General features: G+C 38.0%; 1 protein-coding gene across 8 annotated transcripts in view; it reads right to left on the minus strand.

Annotated features, from left to right (window-relative positions):
* Positions 1-21,293, minus strand: part of LOC115209688 (DENN domain-containing protein 5B) — a 224,355-nt gene that overhangs the window by 83,110 nt on the left and 119,952 nt on the right. For 7 of the 8 annotated variants that reach the window (XM_029778171.2, XM_036500860.1, XM_036500859.1 and 4 more), the window contains exons 7-9: positions 12,537-12,723; positions 8,138-8,228; positions 544-579 (exon numbers count right to left, since the gene is read on the minus strand). In XM_029778171.2, the coding sequence (XP_029634031.1) occupies positions 544-579; positions 8,138-8,228; positions 12,537-12,723 (314 nt within the window). The remainder of the gene's footprint in view (positions 1-543; positions 580-8,137; positions 8,229-12,536; positions 12,724-21,293) is intronic. The other variant, XM_029778168.2, reaches the window with a different exon arrangement.

Below are 21,293 nucleotides of genomic sequence, written 5' to 3' on the forward strand. Positions count from 1 at the left end.
CAAACACCCGAGAAAAAACAATGAATCAGTATAAGAAAATTAATAGAAAAAAAATTAGTATTTTACTATCTGTGTGTGTGTGCATGTGTGTGAGAGAGAGAGAGAGATGTTAAGTAACTGCTGGCAGTATATAGACACATACTTCTAGACTAACAAAGAGTCGAGAGAATATTTATATGTGATACTTTTAAATGATGCATATAAAAGTCTAACATCATCAAAAGGATTAACAGTAATAAAATAATATCAAATGGAATCATAATCTCTTTTTAAAACACAAAATATTAATTCACTGCCAGCAAACTCAAACTGGAACCAACTTACAGCAAACAAACACTACACTGTTGTTGTTATTGTTGTTGTTCAGTCATTGAAGTAGACAAAATTGGTAATATGGAATGAATTATTAAAATAAAACCAGTGTCAAATAAAATGGAATATTAAATAGATTCTGAGAGTGAAGAAATGTTATGATAAGTAAATGGAGAGGGAAATAAGAGTGAAGTGTAAAATAGAAGTAAAAACAAATGTTTCATTACTCACAAGCCAAATTTTAACATGTTTCTCAGCAAGTGCATACTTTGGAATAGAACAAGATGATAATAGGTAAATACATAAAAGACTCAGCCAGCTGAGCAATTGGTTAAAACTGTGTAGGCAATCTTTCAACCTGAATCATCTGAGACGATCAATTTCTAAACACAACCAGTCAAAACAAGAGGAAATGTGTAGAGAAAGTAGTGTTGGAACAGAACTCGTGTTCAATATAGACATCTCCAGTTGTCATCAGAAACCTCTTTTCTAATCTGTTTAATTCACCCACACACACCCCAAATGCATTGTAACTACTAATAGAATAGAATATCTAACAACTGAAGTATGAACAACTATTACATCTATATATAAAAAAGTATTATATACATGTATGTATGTATATATATATATATATATATATATATATATATATATATAGAACAAGTTGAAAGATATATTTTTCAATGCATAAATACTGATAGAACAGCATAATATATAGGATAAAAATCCTTTCAGAGCAGAAAAGTTTGTCAGCAACCAATATATCCTTCTATTTGTTCTACAATACATTACAACACTTCAAAAACAAACTTGTTTGTTTACATATGACATAATATATATATATATATATAAAAGATACAAGTGTGGCTTTTCCCAACCACATTGGTTGTCAAAAGATCAGGGCCTTCTTTAATTTCTATAGAAAAGGTACTTTAGGCAAATGACTTCCAACACTGACCAAAGCCTTGTGAGTTAATTTGGTAGATGGAAACTGAAAGAAACTCATCAAATATGCATATGGGTGGGTGGATGCATTACTGCCTGCTTGCTTTCATATCCTGTGACAGTTTCATGTGAGAGTTATGGACATGCAAGCAGTGTCCACTTCCAATCTTCTGTGACAACGTCTGGTTGTGCAGAAATATTGTTCTACTTGGGAACAAGAACAACATCCAGCTACAGAAAATCTGCCTCAAGAAACACCACCTGCCCCATGCAAGCATGAGAAAGTGGATGTTAAATGATGATATATGTGTTTCTTCTTTAGTAGATGCCATATCAAAACTGTGTGTTAGATGCCATCGCATGTATTTCTTTATTTCTTTGTGCCAACTCTGAGACAGTGCAAAGTCCTGTGACCTGCAAAGTTCACAGAGATGTCATGCAGGCCTCACCACCAGTCTTCAACATCCCCATGGTGTTACAGGAAAAAACACAGTAACAGATTGATCTGTTTGATGAAAACAGTGGCCTACAAATTTTAGTTGTCTTTCATTGTCTGGCTGATGGGCAGTAAAGGTCCATATAGTGACTTGTTTGGTCAGCATAAGAGATGTTAAAAGCCAGCACAGAAGTTGAGTGTATGTGCCATCTAGTGATCTTTGTCAGGCACCATAAGAAACCAGCATTCAGAATCACAGAACAGAACGGACAGTCAGGTGCAGAATATCCTGCTGCTGGCACCATGTAACCCAGTACTACCTGTTTCATGGTCAGGTAGTCAACAACTAAACTGGCTCCCCCACCTAGCTTGTCAGGTGAGGAAGTTGTTGTGGACACTCTGCAGGACTAAAAACAACACTTGTCAAAGGATGGATGAGTTCATAGTAATCAAATGGCCATCCACACATTCGGTGTCTTGTAAAAAAAAAGTTGTGGGGTGGGGGACTAGTCAATTATATTGACCCCAGTGTTTCACTGGTACTTAATTTACTGACTCCGAAAGAATGAACGTCAAAGTTGACCTTGGTGGAATTTGGACTCAGAATGTAAGGACAGATGAAATGCCAATAAGCATTTTGCCCGGTATGCTAACGATTCTGCTAGCTTGTCACCTTAGCAGTAGTAGTAATAATACCAGGCAGTGGCTGTCATGGCTTCTGATCTTAACTGATTGGAAGTGCTATCATGTACATTGTTTTGTCTTCGTATAAAAGATGGGCTACAGCAAATATTCTGCTCAATACCACAGATTTGCTTGTCAGTTTTTTTACCGTAACCAGTTCAACATGTCCCTTGCTGGCTGATGATATGTGCATCTCTGATCATGAGCAGAAGTAGTGAGGGAGCATCATAGCCATGTGTCGAGAGAAATTCTTTGTTCGTTTGAATAATTCACCTCTGGAAACATGAGTGTTTCATTTAACCTCTTTAAACAAACCTTATTCAGGGACGTCTTGAGCAGGATGGGCTACCCCACCTGATGAAAAGTCTAACTGAGTCCCACCTACAAGGTCATGTACTATTTATCTTGATATTCAAATAACTGGTTCTTTAAGTAGATGGGAAAGGCAAATATTTTAAGGGACAAGTTTTACTATTAATGTAATTAACAGATCAAACTGGTCAGTCACAGATCATAGAAATTACACACATTTTTTTACAACCATCCTGTTTATGGTAGATGTGAATTTGTTGGCATTATTTGAAATGAGCTTACTAGACTTTGATCTTTGCCAGGCAAGCTAGCAGAATCATAAGAGTATTGGATAAAAGGCTAGCATGCTGGCGTTTCCTTCAGTTTTGAGTTCAAATCTTGCCTAAGTCAATTTTGCCTATCAATGGTATCTATTTATCCCATCTCCACATGAGTTTTATTTTAGATCTCTCCAGATCTGAATATAGCAGATTTCTTCCAGAAAAAGAGAGAAAATTAAGAAAAGAGTGGAGAACAGTGAAGAATCAGCCTCAGTACATGACAGGTACTTTGAAAGGATGAAGACAAACCTTACTCAGCAGGATTTGAATTTAGAATACAGGCACTCAAAACAATTACTACGGAGCAATTTATCCAGCACTTTAATAGTTGCTCTACACCACATTGCTGCTGGATGCCAACCCCAACATTGAGGGTGAGTTTCCCGCAAGGCAGTTGCATGTCCAGGTGTGTCTGTGCATGGATGTGTAAAACCCAAATGTTGAATATTAAACAATGATCATATCCGGTTATAAGCAGAGATTTTAATAATATAAAAAAGGATTTGAAATGTTTTTAAAGTTTTTGTTAAAAAATTAATTAAAAATAAATTCTACCAAATGTTCACTACAGTGGTTTGTGTAGGAAGCTAGAAATATGTCCACCGAAGTATTTATTCTTAAAACTTTTGAATAATCAATAATGCATCATAATAGTACTTAACAACTACTGAAATCACAGTATAAATGTGTAAACTAATTGATTTCTGAATGAATTAAAAGTGCAGATGAAATTACTTGTGAGTATTGATTCTACGTTAAAGTTGGAACCTAAAAGTGTTAAATAATAAACAAAGTAAAAGATAAAACATCATCATCATCATCGTAAATTAAATTCACATTAAAAAAAATATATATTTTCAATAAACAGAAAAGAGATGAAAGAAGCCCAAAAGTGCTAAAAACACTCTAGAAAGACGTAAAATACATTGTTTTTTGTATTTACTTGCTTCTTAGCAAAGTTCTTCAAGAAAGAAGACATCATTCTATCCACTGTCCATGTCTTTTGCAGTTTTCTTCTTTTTCTCGTTCCTTCCACATCCATGTTTATTCCAACACTGTAGGAATCTCTCTTGAACATTATGTCTTGTTCCTCTTGGAGACAGTTTTGCTCTTAACTCATCTGTATCTCTTCCTTCATGCATAACTAACATTACACATTCAGCAGATCATGCTTGTGTCATTTCTTTTTAACTTTTGCACAGCTTTTCCAGTGCCCACATCTCACTACCATGCAGCATTACAGTTCATACACATGCATCATACAATCGACTCTCTGCTCAGAGAGAGAAAAAGCCCTGTTATTGCAGAAGTAATAGCATGCAGAACTTTCACAGCCCCTACTTTTGACTTTGGCTGTCATGCTTTCAGAACAATGCCTCCCTCTATTGCTGATTAGCAATCAGCAACATCTTTGGACCTTCTGAGCATTGCAAGGATATTATTTTATTGGTGCTTTGAAGGATCACATTTCCAGACAAAGACTTTGTTCATTGTCAACTTGTCTTTGATTCCACTGTATTTGTTGCCTACTCAAAGATCACACTGAGTACACCAAATGACATTTAATCGGATTCCTTTTCTGCATATTTACAGTTGGGCATCAGTCTTGTCTTCTTTCCTCCTTAATGAAAATTTAAGTTTTTGCTAAATTTACTCTGAAGTCTTGAGCCTAGGTTTTATTACCATGTCTGGAATTTCTTCTCTAAATACTCACAGCTTCTATTATAAGGATCAGTACATTACCATATGGAAGTTCTTCCTATTGGCAGTCAGTCTTAAACTCCACTGTCATGACTAAGAGATAAGAGGGGGCTTGGAACTGAGCATTGTTGGATATCTACTTGCATTCTAAATTCCTCACTGAATTCACTGCCACCAGACAAGTGAGCACAGTATTCAATCAAAGACCATCAATGGACCAATGAATGCTAGATAGAGAGGTTCAGTCTTGATTAGAAATATCTCTTGCAATTGTCTGACTACGAAGAGTGCATCAATGGTACCATGCCCTGGGATAAATCCAAACTGTATTTCATCTCAGTTGATTTACCTCCTAATCAACTATGCGAAAACTGTATTGTGTTGTATGATACCTGCCTGAATTACGGTATTTGATGGCATATAAGATACATTCCCTACACCCCCAGGTTTCAAAACAAATAAACAAAAAAAACCTACCCTGGGTCTTGTGTATGAAGTTGGGCCTATAATACATGCTTTAATGCACTAAAAACATTTTTCTCCTGAAAATGTGTTGTGGAAATTGGGGTGCATGTAATATGCCTATGCATCTTTTATGCTGTCAAATATGGTGCTTGGTTGACAATGTGGGTAACTAAAATGAGCCCTATTCCACCAGTTGTTTTCAGCATCTGAGCAACCACACCAGATGCTTCTTGATTTTCATATATTTGATTGCCATTTTGACCATATCACTGCCTACCTTAAAAGCTGCTCTCTCTCTGCTGAGTATAGTTCAAACACAACTTCATTAGTCTCCACCGTTTGCCTCTCAATCCATCCAACTCTTATTTTGAAGTCACTAACAACTAGCCTTCATTGGGTGATATATTATTCACCAGGGAAACAATACAAACAACCATCAGTCTATCTCATTTCCTAGTGAGAATGAAATCTATCTAGCTTGCATGTTCACCTGACTGCAAATTGACAAAGGTGCTGCTTGGTTTCCTGAAGTTTATGTTGCAGTTAATTGACTTGCATAGCAGAACTTAAAGTGTTTTAATTCCTCCTTATTTCTAGAATCACATATGCATCCATTGCCGACATACTCTAGAGTATACAGCATGGAGTTTCCCAACAAGCCCCATCTTCTTGGAAAGTCCTCTTACAACAAACTTTTACAAGAACATTGTATATAAATATGTATTCTAATATATCTGTACTAAAAACTGAAAAAAAGACGTATATTGCTCATTATTTAGGTAAATGCCTGCCTTAGAAAACCTACTGGTTGTATAATTATAGAAATCCATTCATTAAGAGTTGAACATTGAAAAATTTCCCAGTTGGTAACCTAGATCAAAACCTTATTAGCCCTAGAAAAGTCAATATTAAGAAAAGTGACTGAAACTCAACATTGGAGTGAAGTGAAGGTCATTATCTGCATAAAACATGGAGAATATTTTTTTTAAATGCCAAAACAGATTATTTTCAATGAAACAGGCTCCAATCATACACAACTACACAACCCAAAGTCATTTAACGAATGCACAAATGACAAGTTTCTTGTCACACCTATATAATAGGTTGGTTTTTGCTTTCATTCACACCAAGGAAAGAAATTAACTTTTTAAGCTTAATAATATTTTCCTCAGGAGGAGTGAAAGCTAACAGCTCAAAAATTAATTACTAGACAGTAACTAAAATAATTAAAGATGTTGAAAAGCACATGATGAAAATGACTAGTTATCTATCAACATTTGTTTATCACACCAGGAGATTTATTAAATATTGATAGGAATTAATTAAATGATAATTTGTAATTAAATAAAAGAACATATGGGTTCCAGAAATCTGTGCTGTTTCATAGCATACAACTGAGGACTCTAGCAGTAATATTTTGACAATTGAAAATAAATTTCATTTCATTTCATTTCTGTCTATGTCTATGTATATATATATATATATATATATAATATATATATATATTAGTTGAAATTTACAGAAAAACAAAAGACGAAGACAGGTGTATTAGTTTGACGCTCGGGAAGTAGGAAAGTCTTTTACATTTTGACCCTATGCTCCTCAACAGAAAGGAACGTGAGGAAATAGAGAGAGAATAAAAAACTTTTGGAGTTAGCAGTCAATCATGAAATTATCATATATTTAATGTGACATTATGAGCTAATCTAAAACTGATCACATACATTATCAGAGGAAATAATTTTTTAACTGGCTGCAAGGACATAGTTTGCTATTGAAGCACTACTTGAAACAAACACCTTGTTGTTTTGTAAGTAGATAGATGCTAATAGTGAATAAACAACCAATATCTAGGTAGGACATACCTCTTCTCTAATGACATATTTGTTGCTATTAATCCACTCCTGTACCACTCTTATCCTATTGACAACTTCTGATATGAACATGTTAATATGATCTTAATAATATCCAACAGTTGGGAATAGGAAGAATTTGGTACAATATGTGCAATGACAGCAACGATCCCAACTGTACTTCCTGAACAAAATGAAAGTCATAAAAACAATATTTCACTTTTCTCATTGAGTAAATATTTTTAAAAACCCATCTTTCATATTGTATGATTCTTTTTGAAGCATCAATGAACACATTTAGAGTAAAACACAGAAGACTTTTAAGAAAATGTGGATGTATTCAAAACCTTGATGAATATTCCTCCTTTACAAATTTAGAAAGTGTTTACAAGATTAAAAGGTGAGTGTCTTTAAGACTGTATCAAGCTACAATTTTAAAGAAATACAAACAGTTATCCAGACTATTAGTGGAATATAATGCTGGGGTCATCTAAAATCTTTGTTCCTTCCTTTACAAATTCACTATGTACTTACAAATTTAACAAGTGCTTGCAAGACAAAGTTGACTGTCTTTGTATCAAGTTATAATTGTAAAGTTATTCAAATGAAATATTCTGCCGAAGCAATATATTCCATCAATTTTATATGGTGATCAAATTCTTTTAATAAAAGAAAAAGTAGACAGTGTTAGTAAAAAAATATATAAAAATAACAAAAAGATTAATGATAAATAATTACAGCATGGAGAACACATATTGCCATTCAAAAATACACAAAGACTTCACTAAAACATTATTTGGTGTTAAAACTTGTCATCATTCTAATTGTGATCTAGTCACTGATGTGGTTCCACTGCATCTCATTAGAACCTGCATCAGTGACTAGATTGCAATTAGTGCCACAAAAATTTCAACACCAAATAATAAATGTTTCAGTTTGTGTTTTTGAAAAGCTAATTTGTCTTTCCTGCTGCAATTGCTTTAGTTTCATCACATTCACTGATCAAATCACTTGCCTGCCAAATACACCATCCGGATTAATGATGTTTTCATGAAAAAAAAAAAAACAGAATTTTATAAGCAACGATAAATTTGATATTTGCCTACCTCCCTTTGTTCAGGGGTCAGTTGTATGTGCTCAGAATGTTGCAAATGTCGATCTTTCCGTCTCCACTTGGCAGCTTCTTGCATGCGGGTCCTAAAACAGACAATTTCATTGGATCTAAAACTTAAATCAAAACTTTATAATATATAGTCCAACCCATGCTAGCATGGAAGGCGGACGCTAAACGATGATGATAATGATGATGATAGCTAAATCAGAGCTTTCCAAACATGTTATATGAGTAACACACTTTTAAATAAAGTTTTCATGACATTGTGTTTGGTGCAGGCATGGCTGTGTGCACTTTTGAGTTCAGCCCCACTGCATGGCACTTTTGGTAAGTCTTTTGCCAAAGCCACTGGTTGATCAAAGCCTTGTGAGTGGATCAGGCAGATGGAAACTGAAAGAAGACTATTATATATGTATGTACATGTGTGTGTGTGTCCTATGTACATATGTATGTGTGCTGACATTGTATGATAGTTGTAAACAAATAATATCAGTATTTACATTAGACGGATATTTGTCCTCATCTTGTTTGTTGTTAACACAACGTTTCAACTGATATACCCCCCCACCAGCCTTCATCAGGTGTCTTAGGAACATTTCAAACCTGGGTTCTCATTCCTAAGGTATTTTTCAATCATCATCATCATCGTTTAACGTCCGCTTTCCATGCTAGCATGGGTTGGATGGTTCAACTGGGGTCTGGGAAGCCAGAAGGCTGCACCAGGCCCAGGTTGATCTGGCAGAGTTTCTACAGCTGGATGCCCTTCCTAACGCCAACCACTCCGTGAGTATAGTGGGTGCTTTTTACGTGCCAGACGAGGCTGGCAAACGGCCATGATCGGATGGTGCTTTTTACGTGCCACCGGCACGGAGGCCAGTCAGGCTGGCGCTGGCTACGGCCACGTTCGGATGGTTCTCTTACGTGCCACCGGCACTAGTATCACAGCTACAAATTCCATTGATGTTGATCGATTTCGATTTTGATTCTGATTCTCACTTGCCTCAATGGGTCTTCACAAGTAGAGTTTTGTGTCCCAAGAAGGAAAGGTATGCATAAGTGGACTGGCTACATCCCAGGTAGAGGCCACGGGTTATGGCCTCACTTGTCCTGCCAGGTCTTCTCACGCACAGCATACTTCCAAAGGTCTCGGTCTCTAGTCATTTCCTCAGTGAGACCTAAAGTTCGAAGGTCGTGCTTCACCACTTCATCCCAGGTCTTCCTGGGTCTACCTCTTCCACAGGTTCCCTCAACGGCTAGGGCGTGGCACTTTTTCACACAGCTATCTTCATCCATTCTCGCCACATGACCATACAAGTGCAAACGTCTCTCTTGCACACCACAACTGATGCTTCTTAGGTCCAACTTTTCTCTCAAGGTACTTACACTCTGTCGAGTATGAACACTGACATTACATATCCATCGGAGCATACTGGCTTCATTTCTTGCAAGCTTACGCATATCCTCAGCAGTCATGGCCCATGTTTCACTGCCATGTAGCATGGCTGTTCGTACACATGCGTCATACAGTCTGCCTTTTACTCTGAGCGAGAGGCCTTTTGTCACCAGCAGAGGTAAGAGCTCTCTGAACTTTGCCCAAGCTATTCTTACTCTAGCAGTTACACTTTCAGCACACCCTCACCCGCTACTGACTTGGTCACCTAGGTAACGGAAGCTATTCAACTATTTCTAGTTTTTCTCCCTGGAATGTGGCGGAAGATGATCTCTGCGTATTTTCAGTGTTTATTGCTCCTGAGCATCTGCCACATACAAACACTATCTTCCTAGTTAGCCTTCCTTTGACATTGCTGCATATCTTATGTGTCCATAGCTTACACTTGGTGCATCTTATAGAGTTTCTACCTATGCCTTTTCTACAGATCGAGCAGGACCATCTACCTGAAGGCATTTGTGATTTGTCTACCTTCCTACTTATTAGGACTTTGGTTTTAGCTAGGTTGGCTCTAAGGCCCTTCGATTCTAATCCTTGCTTCTACACCTGAAACTTCTCCTCCAGTTCTGATAGTGACTCAGCAATTAGAGCAAGGTCATCAGCATAGAGGAGCTCCCAGGGGCATCCTGTCTCGAATTCCTCCATTATTGCCTGGAGGACTATGATAAATAGGAGGGGGCTGAGGACTGAACCTTGGTGGACCCCAACCTCTACCCAGAATTCTTCACTGTACTCGTTGCCAACCCTCACCTTACTTACAGCGTCCCTGTACATGGCTCGCACAGCTCTCACTAGCCATTCATCTATCCCTAGTTTCCTCATTGACCTCCAGATAAGGGATCGGGGGACCCTGTCAAAGGCTCTCTCCATGTCAACGAAAGCCAGATACAGAGGTTTATCTTTGGTTAGGTATTTCTCCTGCAGCTGTCTCACCAGGAATATGGCATCAGTGGTGCTTTACCCTGGCACGAAACCAAACTGCATCTCGTCCAAGTTGACTCTCTCCCTAATCAATTGGGCTATGACCCTCTCCGTAACCTTCATTGCCTGATCTAACAGCTTGATACCTCTGTAATTATTTGTATCTAGGGCGTCACCTTTACCTGTGTAGCAGTTGGCTATTATGCTGCCACACCAGTCATTGGGTATGACTCCTTCGTGTATCACCTGGTTGACTATACGGGTGACTAGGCTATATCCGACACTGCCAGATATTTTGAGCATCTCTGCAGTAATTCCTGATGGGCCTGGGGCTTTCCCTGTCTTCATGCTTCTAATTGCCTCAACTACTAAAGAACTGTCAACTCGGATAGCTGGTCCCTCAGTTGGGTCGACATTTGACAGACTCTTTATCCCATTCATTTTCTGGTCAGTGGCTTTCAGCAGGTTGTCCCTTAGGAGCGTCCAGTTGTCTTCTACCCCATGTATAGCTATACTCCCTTCTATTTCGTCAAAGGCTTCAAGTAACATGTCTCTAAATCTCTGTCCATTTAAGCTTCTTTAAGCTTCAGGATCTTTCAATGTTGTTATTATTATTATTATTATTATGGTCACTGCTTGGAATCGAATCTGAATAATAATAACATAGAAAAATACCTTATGAATGAGAACGCAGGTTCGAAATTTCCCCAAAACACCTGATGAAGGCTGGAGGGTATATCAGCTGAAACATTGTGTTAACAACAAACAAGATGAGGACAAATATGTCAAATGTAAATAATGTAGATAATTCCTTATCTCTTAAATATAGAACTGTAAATAATATCAGTGTCATACAAGGGGTAAGGCAGGGCATTAATTTACAATCTTCCACGGAAATCTTATTTGAATATAGACGAGGGTTGGTGACAGGAAGGGCAACATGGAAAATTTGCTTCAACAAATTCCGTCTGACCCATGCAAACATGGAGCAGTGGATGTTAAAACAATGATGATGATGTTATTAAATAAGAGGGAACAATTAATTAAGATTTTTTCTTTTTTTCTTTAACTGAACTCAGATCTGATTAAATGTCTTTCCCTAGATCAATACATCACCATTATTGTCATTTTAATGTCCACTTTTCCATGCTAGCACGAGTCAGACAGAATTTGTTGAGGTAGATTTTTCTAAGGCCAGATGTCCTTCCTGTTGTCAACTGCCGCCTGTTTCCAAGCAAGGTAATATTTTCCCTTGGCTGATCAAGTTTTTTTTTTTTTTAACAAAAGACTGGAAACAAACAACACTGTTTATATGATGGTGATGGTCATTTACAAGTATCAAATGATGTCAAGACAAAGCTACATACAAACACACACACATACATCAAATATGATGGGCTTCTTTTAGTTTCCATCTATCAAATCTACTCACAAGACTTTGGTCAGCCTGAAGCTATAGCAGAAGACACTTTCCTAAGGTGCCACACAGTGGCACTAATTTAAAAAAAGAAAAGAAAGAAAAATAATAAATAACAGGAGTGGGTGTGTGGTAAGTAGCTTGCTTACCAACTACATGGTTCCCAGTTCAGTCCCACTGTGTGGCACCTTGGGCAAGTGTCTTCTACTATAGCCTCAGCTCAACCAAAGCCTTGTGAGTGGATTTGGTAGATGGAAACTAAAAGAAGCCTGTTGTGTGTATATGTGTGTGTGTGTGTGTGTGTGTGTGTTTGTGTGTGTGTATATGTGTGTGTGCGTGTGTGTGTGTGTCTGTGCTTGTCGCCCCAACATTGCTTGGCCACCAATGCTGGTGTGTTTACATCTCCATAACATAACGGTTCGGAAAAAGAGACCAATAGAATAAGTACTAGGGTTATAAAGAATAAGTCCTGTGGTCGATTTGCTCAACTAAAAGCAGTGCTCCAGCATGGCCACAGTGAAATGACTGAAAAGAATAAAAGAAAAAGAACAGCAAAATTGTGTAGGTTTTTTTCATCCTTTAATAAACGTGAAATGAACTCACTTTTGATTTTTGGGTTCAGTATTTAAAAGATTTTCTTGAAGTTGAGGGAATCTACCATTGATGCCATAAGTGAGCGTATGAAATCCATCTTTTTGTTTACTTAACGACTGAAGTAGTTGCTCATCAGGTAAATGAGGTTTTTGTGCAGCTAAATCAATGAAAGAAGCCCTTTTCTCAAGATACGGTTCTGAAAAAAAAACAACAAAGAAAAGAACATTAGAAAAGGTATTAATGGAATGTTAATAAATAGACAAAATAGGGGAGGAAAAAAGGTGCCTTTCATGATCATTTGACTTACTAGAAATAACAGCCAAATTCTATTCTACCAGCTTAAAATTTGAAGAACACATTAGATAACACAATCTGCAAAACATCACTTGAAATAAAGCTAGGAAGTCATGGTTGGAAGACCTTTCATCAAATCTGCTCCTCATTCAGAGGTCATTCAGAGCTAAACAACAAATTCTAAAGGAAGTCTCTATGCAGTTATTTGACCTGAAAGAAATAGTAGCTAAACCTCTCTTAAAAAATTATACCACTGCATCTTAAAAAGAAGAAGACAGGTTGAAATATGTAATGCTAGACATAGCAGCCAGAATAAAAAAAGAAAAAAACAGAAATGATGTTTATAGCTGGAATCCATTTAATCATAAGTCAATGGATGGCCTGCAGTTAAAGAAGAAGAAGAACACCAACACTGGATTAGAAGATAAGAGAGAGATAAAGATGGAAGAAGTTCTGGGAACTGATTGGCATATTAATGAAGAAGCAAGTGTTACTGAAACTGAAGAGGAAATTGTAAGCTGCAATGTGTGATAAGAGCTTTAATTTAAAGAGATGAGCGATGAACACAGGGTACGAGAGAAGGTTGAAAAGAATGGAAGCAAGACTGGTTCATTGGATGAATGGGATGAATGAGAGAGAGTCTGCTGTGAATGATGGGAATGATGGAGAAAAAAAGAGTCAGTGGGGAATTCCAACTACATTTTGTGGTTCACTACCTCAACAGCTCCTTTATAGGATCCAGGAGGAACCACATCTAGTTTTGACCCCTACTCCTCTACTGTTTTCGATGTGGCGCCCTGCCCACTTTCGGAGGTGTCTTCAGCTCTGGTGTTGAGTGCGTTTCTTCTTTCTCCTTTTTCTTTTGTTTTTTGATTTCTTCAATGCAGCATCAATGAATGTTAGCCGGCGAATGACCATCCTGCCAAATTTCCCTTTAAATACTCACCAGGAGGCTCCAGCAGCCAGCACCAGCTGTCATGTGACACTATCTAAGCTTCAACCAACCAATGGAGGAGAAGAGCACATAGTTTTAGTCTGCGCCCTCTCTAAACCTGCCTTCCAACAGCGTTGAGTTAGTTTTAGTTCCAGCAGCCAGAGCTGACCAGCTGTTTGGGGGTACAAGCCTTGGCCCACCTCTCAATCAGCAATGCTGCTTAAGTGTCAGCCAACCTCACCTAGATGCTATTTCCCAGTCAGCATGTTATGGCTTTCAAGTCATTTTGGGTCTTCTCATTTCAGCCATATATAGAAGCTGGCTTTGTCAACTGCCTTCTGTAGGTTCCCTTTTTACTTTTCTCAGCTCTGAGCTTCAAAATGCAAACCTTCTTTTAAATACAGTTCTATATTTAAGAGATGAGGAATTATTTACACTATTTACATTTGAGAGATATTTGTCTTATTTTGTTGTTAACACAATGTTTTCGGCTGATATACCCTCCAGCCTTCATCAGGTGTCTAGGGGAAATTTTGAACCTGGGTTCTCATTCCTAAGGTATCTTTCAATATTATTATTATTATTATTCAGGTCACTGCCTGGAATCAAACTTGGAATCTTGGGGTTAGTAGCCTGCGCTCTTAACCTCTACACCATAATAACATCGAAAAATACCTTAGGAATGAGAACCCGGGCTTGAAATTTTCCCAGAATACCTGATGAAGGCTGGAGGGTATATCAGCCAAAGCTTTATGTTAACAACAAACAAGATGAGGACAAATATCTGTCAAATGTAAATAATGCTGCCATTTTCCTTTCAATGGAGCCTCTAGTCTCCACTGCCAGGTGGTAATACTTGACAGTCCAGTCCTATTCTCCACACTCTTCGATTAATCTCTCGTACCTCTTCTCCTTCTGCTGCTCTGCATTAGCAATGTTCTCTTCCCATGGCACTGTCAGCTCTAGCAAATTTCCAATTCTCCGTTCTGTGTTCCATAGGATTAAATCCGGTCTGTTGTTTTTATGAGTGGAAATATTAACAGTCTTTCCAAATCCACAGCCAGGTCCCAGTGTTCATTCCATCTTTTGTCTGTCTCGTATACTTCGTTTGAAGGCCTGGCCTTATGTCCTTTTCCCTCCTTCTAGAAGTATATTTTTCCATGCTTTTCCACTTTTGGGTAATTTCCCTTATTGTATCTCTCATTCTTCTCCTTGAGTGCTGCGTTTATGACGCCGAGGACTTGATTGTGACACCATGTGTATCTATCTAGTGCTAGCCTGCAGTTTGACAGAACATGTCTCACAATTGCTTTCTCTCTGCATCTACATTCAGCAGTTGTTTGTATGTTCCACCAGACTAAATTTGCTGGTGCAGGTAAAACTTCAAACGTAGACTTGATCAGGAAGGATGTTCTTGCTTGTTCCCGAGCCCAAGAGCCAGTGATAGCTGTTGGGAAGAGAAACAGGATGTGGGGACTGTAGACGGATGAAAGTGAGTAGGTCAGGGTAAGAGGGGTGGTTAAAATGAACAAGGAAGAGGAAGACTGAGAAAGATCTGGTTAAGGACGATGGAGGAAGACAATACATTGGTGAGAACAGAGCAAAATGGGGGAGACTGTCATGAGGCAGACAAGGCCAGCCCCTAGTTTAGCAGAGAAAATGACCTTAAAACACTTGCACATGAAAGCAGTTGCCACAAAGATAGTAGTGAGTACAAAAAGCAATATATGGGGGTCATATAACCAATGGGGACAAACAGTAACAATGGCCAAGAATGGATTATAAAGGATGTTTTGCAAACAACTTGCACATGCAAGTGCTACCAGTCAAAAGCTCTGCATACCAGAAGCCAACAAGTGTATGGGGTCATCAGGAGAGAATGCATGCCGTTTTGGGGCCTACTTCTCAATGGTATCATTGTGCACTGGACCCCCTCACTAAAATGAGGCCCTACTTGATAAATCAACTGGTTATCAGATATTCTTCCAGCCATCGCTCATCATCTCTTTCTAACCAAATCCAGCGGCTTGCCTTTTCCATTGTAGTTTGGATAACACTCATGGTGGCATTTACTTTATGATGTATTAGGCCTAAGAACAGTCACCTCACACTGTGTCCAATGAATCCTCTACATCCAAATACAATTGGAAAATGCTTTGTTTTCCAGCCCATGTCTTTATGTTTCTTGAAATTGGGAGCCCTTGGACATTCACAAATTACTGTTGTTTTTGATGTTTAGGCCCAGGTTGACCCTAATCTTGCAGGTGTATGGTCTAAAGCATTCCAGCTGTATCCATCAAGCTTTTTTTACATGATATGGTTTCAATGTTATTTAGCTGCTATGACTAGCAGATCAAGCAACGGCACAGAGTCTTCCACATTGATTCATGCACTTTAAAGTTTCAAAATTACGCGTACATGCATTTTCAGTAAACACAAAGAAAATGCTTATTTTAAAAAAAAACCGCTACAGACACAGACACACACAAAACGAGGAAAGAGAGAATATTGTACAGAAGGCTATAGTTTCACCTGAAGATTGTATAGGTGTGAAACTCAAGTCACGTGACAACTTCTCAGCTTCAGTTTCCATGAATAAAAAAAAAACTGTGTGTGTGCACATACATACACACACACACACACACACACACACACACACACACACACACACACACACACACACACACACACACACACACACACACATTGATGAAATAATTAGAGATTAGAAGAGGTAATATGGATATTAGGATTAAGACAACATAATTCAATATTAACAAATTTGTTTCAGGTAAGACAAAAATAAATAATTAAGTAGAACTAATCTGTTAGAGAGGAGAAAATCGTTTTTTATTTAACAAACGAATCTTAATTATAAAATAATGCGTTTCTAATTTAAGCTGAAGGGCAGCAATTTTTAGAAGAGAGGGTTAGATGATAACATTGATCCCAGTACTTGATTGGTACTTTAATTTTATCAACCCTCAAAGGACGAAAGGCAAAGTTGACCTCAGCTGTGTGATTAAAGGGCTTGCTTTGCAACCATGTGGTTTCTGCTTCAATCTCACTGCATGCCACCTTGGGCAAGCATCTATTAAAGCCTCAGGCCAACCAATGCCTTGTGGGAGAATTTAATACACAGAAGCTGTGTGTAAACTATGTGTATGTGTGAGTGCGTTTTTGTGTATTTGTCCCCACCCCTACCACATTACATAATTCCCATAATTTAACAGTTTAGCAAAGGAAACAGGTAGGATAAAAACCTGGCTTAAGGAAAGTACTGATCTGTAAGATTAGAACTCTTCAAGGTGGTGCTCCAGCTTGGCCTCAGTACAATGACTCAAACAAGTAAAAGATAAAAGCTTCTTTTCTACTCTAGACACAAGGCCTGAAATTTTGGGGGAAGGGGCCAGTCAATCAGATTGATCCCCTCATATGCAACTGGTACTTAATTTATTGACCCCAAAATGATGATAGGCAAAGTTGACCTTGGTGAAATTTGAACTCAGAACGTAGAAGACAGACAAAATACCACTAAGCATTTCACCTGTCATGCTAACATTTCTGCCAGCTCAGCTAATCTCATTGAAGTAATTAAAAACAGATCTTTTGAAGCAGAGTATCTCAGTAACATTCATCTTATCATAGAGAACAAGTTCTACATCACTCTGAACCATTTTGATACCAACTCACTTCAAACTGTCCCTGGTTCTTTGATGCAAACTTTCCTGCTTTAAAGTAATCTAAATTAAAACCTTCCATTAAAATGTCTTGTTATGTTCTAAACACCATTTAAATATTCCTACAATTCTTGCTAATTTTGGCACAAGATCAACAGTTTTTAGCAGAGGGCTAAGTCAATCACATCAACCTGACTACTTGACTGTAGCCACTTCAACAATCCTTTAGCATTCAGATTATTGTCAAATGCAAATTTATTCACATTGTTTTCAGTTAATCATGCATTGGGCAATAAACTGCACCTGCAAACACCTGTTGAGTCAATAGAAGTCATTGTCATGGCCGATGACAGTACCGCCTGACTGGTACCCATGCCGATGGCATGTAAAAAGCACCATGCATGTGTGGTTGTGCCAGTACAGTCTGACTGGTCCTGTGCCAGTAGCACATAGAAAGTACCAATCAAGCGTGATCATTACCAGTGCTACCTAACGGGCTCCCATGCTGGTGGCATGTAAAAAGCATCATTCGAGCATGGTCAATGCCAGTACTGCCTGACTGGTCCTGTGCCGGTGACATGTAAAAGTACCATTCAAGCGTGATTGTTACCAGTGCTGCCCGACTGGCTCCCATGCCAGTGGCACATAAAAAGTACCATTCAAGTGTGGTCGATGCCAGTGCAGCCTGACTGGCCCTCGTGTCGGTGGCACATAAAAAGCACCCACTACACTCTCGGAGTAGTTGGTGTTAGGAAAGGCATCCAGCTGTAGAAACTTTACCAGATCAGATTGGAGCCTTCTGGCTTGCCAGCCCTCAGTCAAATCATCCAACCGATGCCAGCATGGAAAGCGGATGTTAAACAACAACGATGATGATACATTATCTTGTAGCTATGAGATTTTGATGATATGATTGTTTATTTTTAGAATGAGACTGTAGGGTAAGAGTAAGAAGTTGGATCTGACTGGTTTGGACATAAAACAGGCAGAGTATTGGGGCCAGACACCATTTTCATAATAAAAGGTTATTTTATTGAATTCTTCATTATCTTCAAAACTAATTGAAACAAAGGCAACATATTTCAATACAAATATGACAACAAAACAATGGTAACAAAAGGGTTAAGTATTTACTTTCTCAAGACTTCAGTGATGGGAGCAGAGTGGATGTTTTATCTGAATTATCAGATGATAAATCAAATTCCCATCCATAATTAACAATCTGATTCTGCCTATTAACAAGACCTTCTTGTCCACTCAAAGTTACTTGCAATATAGACTAGCAAGTATTATAATTCAGAGATAGGCTTGTTTCTCATCTCATTTTATTAAATGCTACCAAACCCAGTAATTAAGTCCTCAAGTGATTTATGAAAGTATTTTAAAAAACATGTTTTCCAAACAACCGGAATCCATGAAAATCAAATTCAGTGTTATACCATCTACATTCTAATGTTTATTTGTACTATACTGACATGGGGCTTTAAGATACAGTACATCTCCAACAGTCTTGGTGATCTTTCCTCATCTCTTCTGAGAGACCTGGTAGCCTAAGATTGAATCTCACTACTTTGCCCTCGTCATCCTTTCATATCTTTCACAGCCTTCCACCACCAACAGCATATAACACCCTTCCACCCAGTATTTAGCATCCATTTATATTACAGATCCACACTAGTACAGTTAGTTGTCCTTCCTACATACTTTGGCTGATGACTTTAACACATGGAACACTCCACTTAGTTCATTAGTATTCCTTTCGTGTAAGATTAGGATTTTTCATCCAACTAATTAGGCGTATCTCATTTCACTTCAGCCTCTGCAATCTTCTACATTCAATGTTTGTTTCACTACCATGCTTCACTGTCTGCCATTGCCATCAATACAAAGAGAAGTGTCTATCCTCTATCTCCCACTCACTCGCATTACAAGCTATATATCCAATAGAAGCAAATTGCATTACCTTGGTAACAAATCATAAGCTGTACTGAGAGAGCTGTCAGAGCAGTTCACAGAGTCCACTTGATGAGTACTCCTTTTGTTAACCACTCCTATCTATCAATTACAGCTGAAGTTTTAGTTCTCCGTTAACTTATAAAGAAATCTACGGTTCACATAAAATGAAATTTCCTTTCTCTGTTACAAACCATCTCTTTGGTCTTTGAAATTTTTAAGTTTTGCCCTTTCTACCAAAGACTATCCTTTCAGTCTTCATTAAAACTATAACTCTGATGTTATGCTAAAGGACATCACTGTCAACATATAAAACTTCTCATGAACAACCAATCACGAGGAACTGGAAACAACAGCCTGCTAGACTTGAATATTAACTTCTTTCCGAATCTCGCTGCCAATCCTAACCTTGCCAACCTCATGTTCCAACTTGGCTTCCATGGTTCTCACAACACATTCATTGATACCTAGTTCTCTTAGGCTCAACTACATTTCAGAACAAAGGAACTGGTTAAAAGCATCCAGATCATTAAATATAAAAAGATTTTGTTTTTGTTTTTATAGCAAAAACCAGTTGAAATACATCTGTGGTTCAACAATCTGGCAGAAAACCAAATGGTCGAGCTAGCTTCTGAAATGGACTGGAATGGTTAGATGAACTAATTAAGGTAGTCAGAATATTTAGTGGAATAATTAAATTAAAACTCAAATAGGCAACATGACAGTATTATTGCTGTCTTTGTGTGACCCAACTCATGGTGTTGATGGTTCTGGGAGGTCCTTGTGCAAGCTACCTTGTTAAATGCTATCTCAGTTGCTGGGTCAAATAGACATTCTCTATATGGTTACCACTACTCATCTCAACAATCCCAGCTATAATTTCCACAATTTTGGCTGCCAAAGGTAGAAGTATGCATGTGTACATAGGTGTGTGTGTGTGTGTACATGGCCTAGTGGTTAAGGTGTTGCACTCATGATCATGAGCTCATGATTTCAATTCCTGGAGCAGGTGGTGCATTGTGCTCTTCAGCAAAACATTTCATCTCTCTCTGATCATTTCAATGTTTGACCTGTGATACACCGTGCTCAGGCAATGTTGACTTACAGATGGAGAGAGTGAACTAATGTACAGCACATACATTTGATCCCTATAAACAAATCATTTTTGCAGGTCATTCAGCAAAAAATGAATGCTCATACATCATCTTCAGCAGGAGATTATAATTGTATGTGCGTGTGTATAAAGTTAAAATCTGTCTCAAGCTTGTAGGCTCATTAAGCTGGAGTTTATCTCAGTTCCCAAGGTATATAAGCAACTGGGAATACAAGATGCCCCACTGAATGGGGGAAACACTCTCCCTCTCACAGCTGTTAGTGATACTGATTCTCAGGTGAGTAAAGTGAAACAACATGAAATGAAGTGTCTTTCCCAAGGATGTAATGTACTGCCTTGCCTAAGAATTAAACCTACAACTTTACAATCATAAGTAACACTAACCACTAGGTTATCACCACTGCAAGAGATGAGAGCCTCTATAACTTTAGCACATTTATTTGTTTCAGATGGCTGTGGCCATCTTAACAATAAAAAAAAGATATTTTAAGACTCTTGTTTGAAAGTTTTTTTTTTTCAAAAAATTAACTTTTATCTGTTATTCTTGAAAAATTTTTAAACACACCCAAGAAATGTGATCATTAGCCAAATCTTTCACACTAAGATAGTTTTTTTCCTGAAACTTAATAGAGAAACACTAAGAATAAAGTGAAGGGGAGACTGGTGCATCAGATAAAGGAGAGGCCTTTATAATATAAGCAAAAGAGTCCCAAAGATCTGTGTATCTGGTAGATAGCTGTTGCAGTGCTATTGGTGATTGAATATCTGCCAATCAATCACATTGTGCATGG

The sequence above is a fragment of the Octopus sinensis genome, linkage group LG3 (assembly GCF_006345805.1).
Source record: "Octopus sinensis linkage group LG3, ASM634580v1, whole genome shotgun sequence".
Lineage (NCBI taxonomy): Eukaryota > Metazoa > Mollusca > Cephalopoda > Octopoda > Octopodidae > Octopus > Octopus sinensis.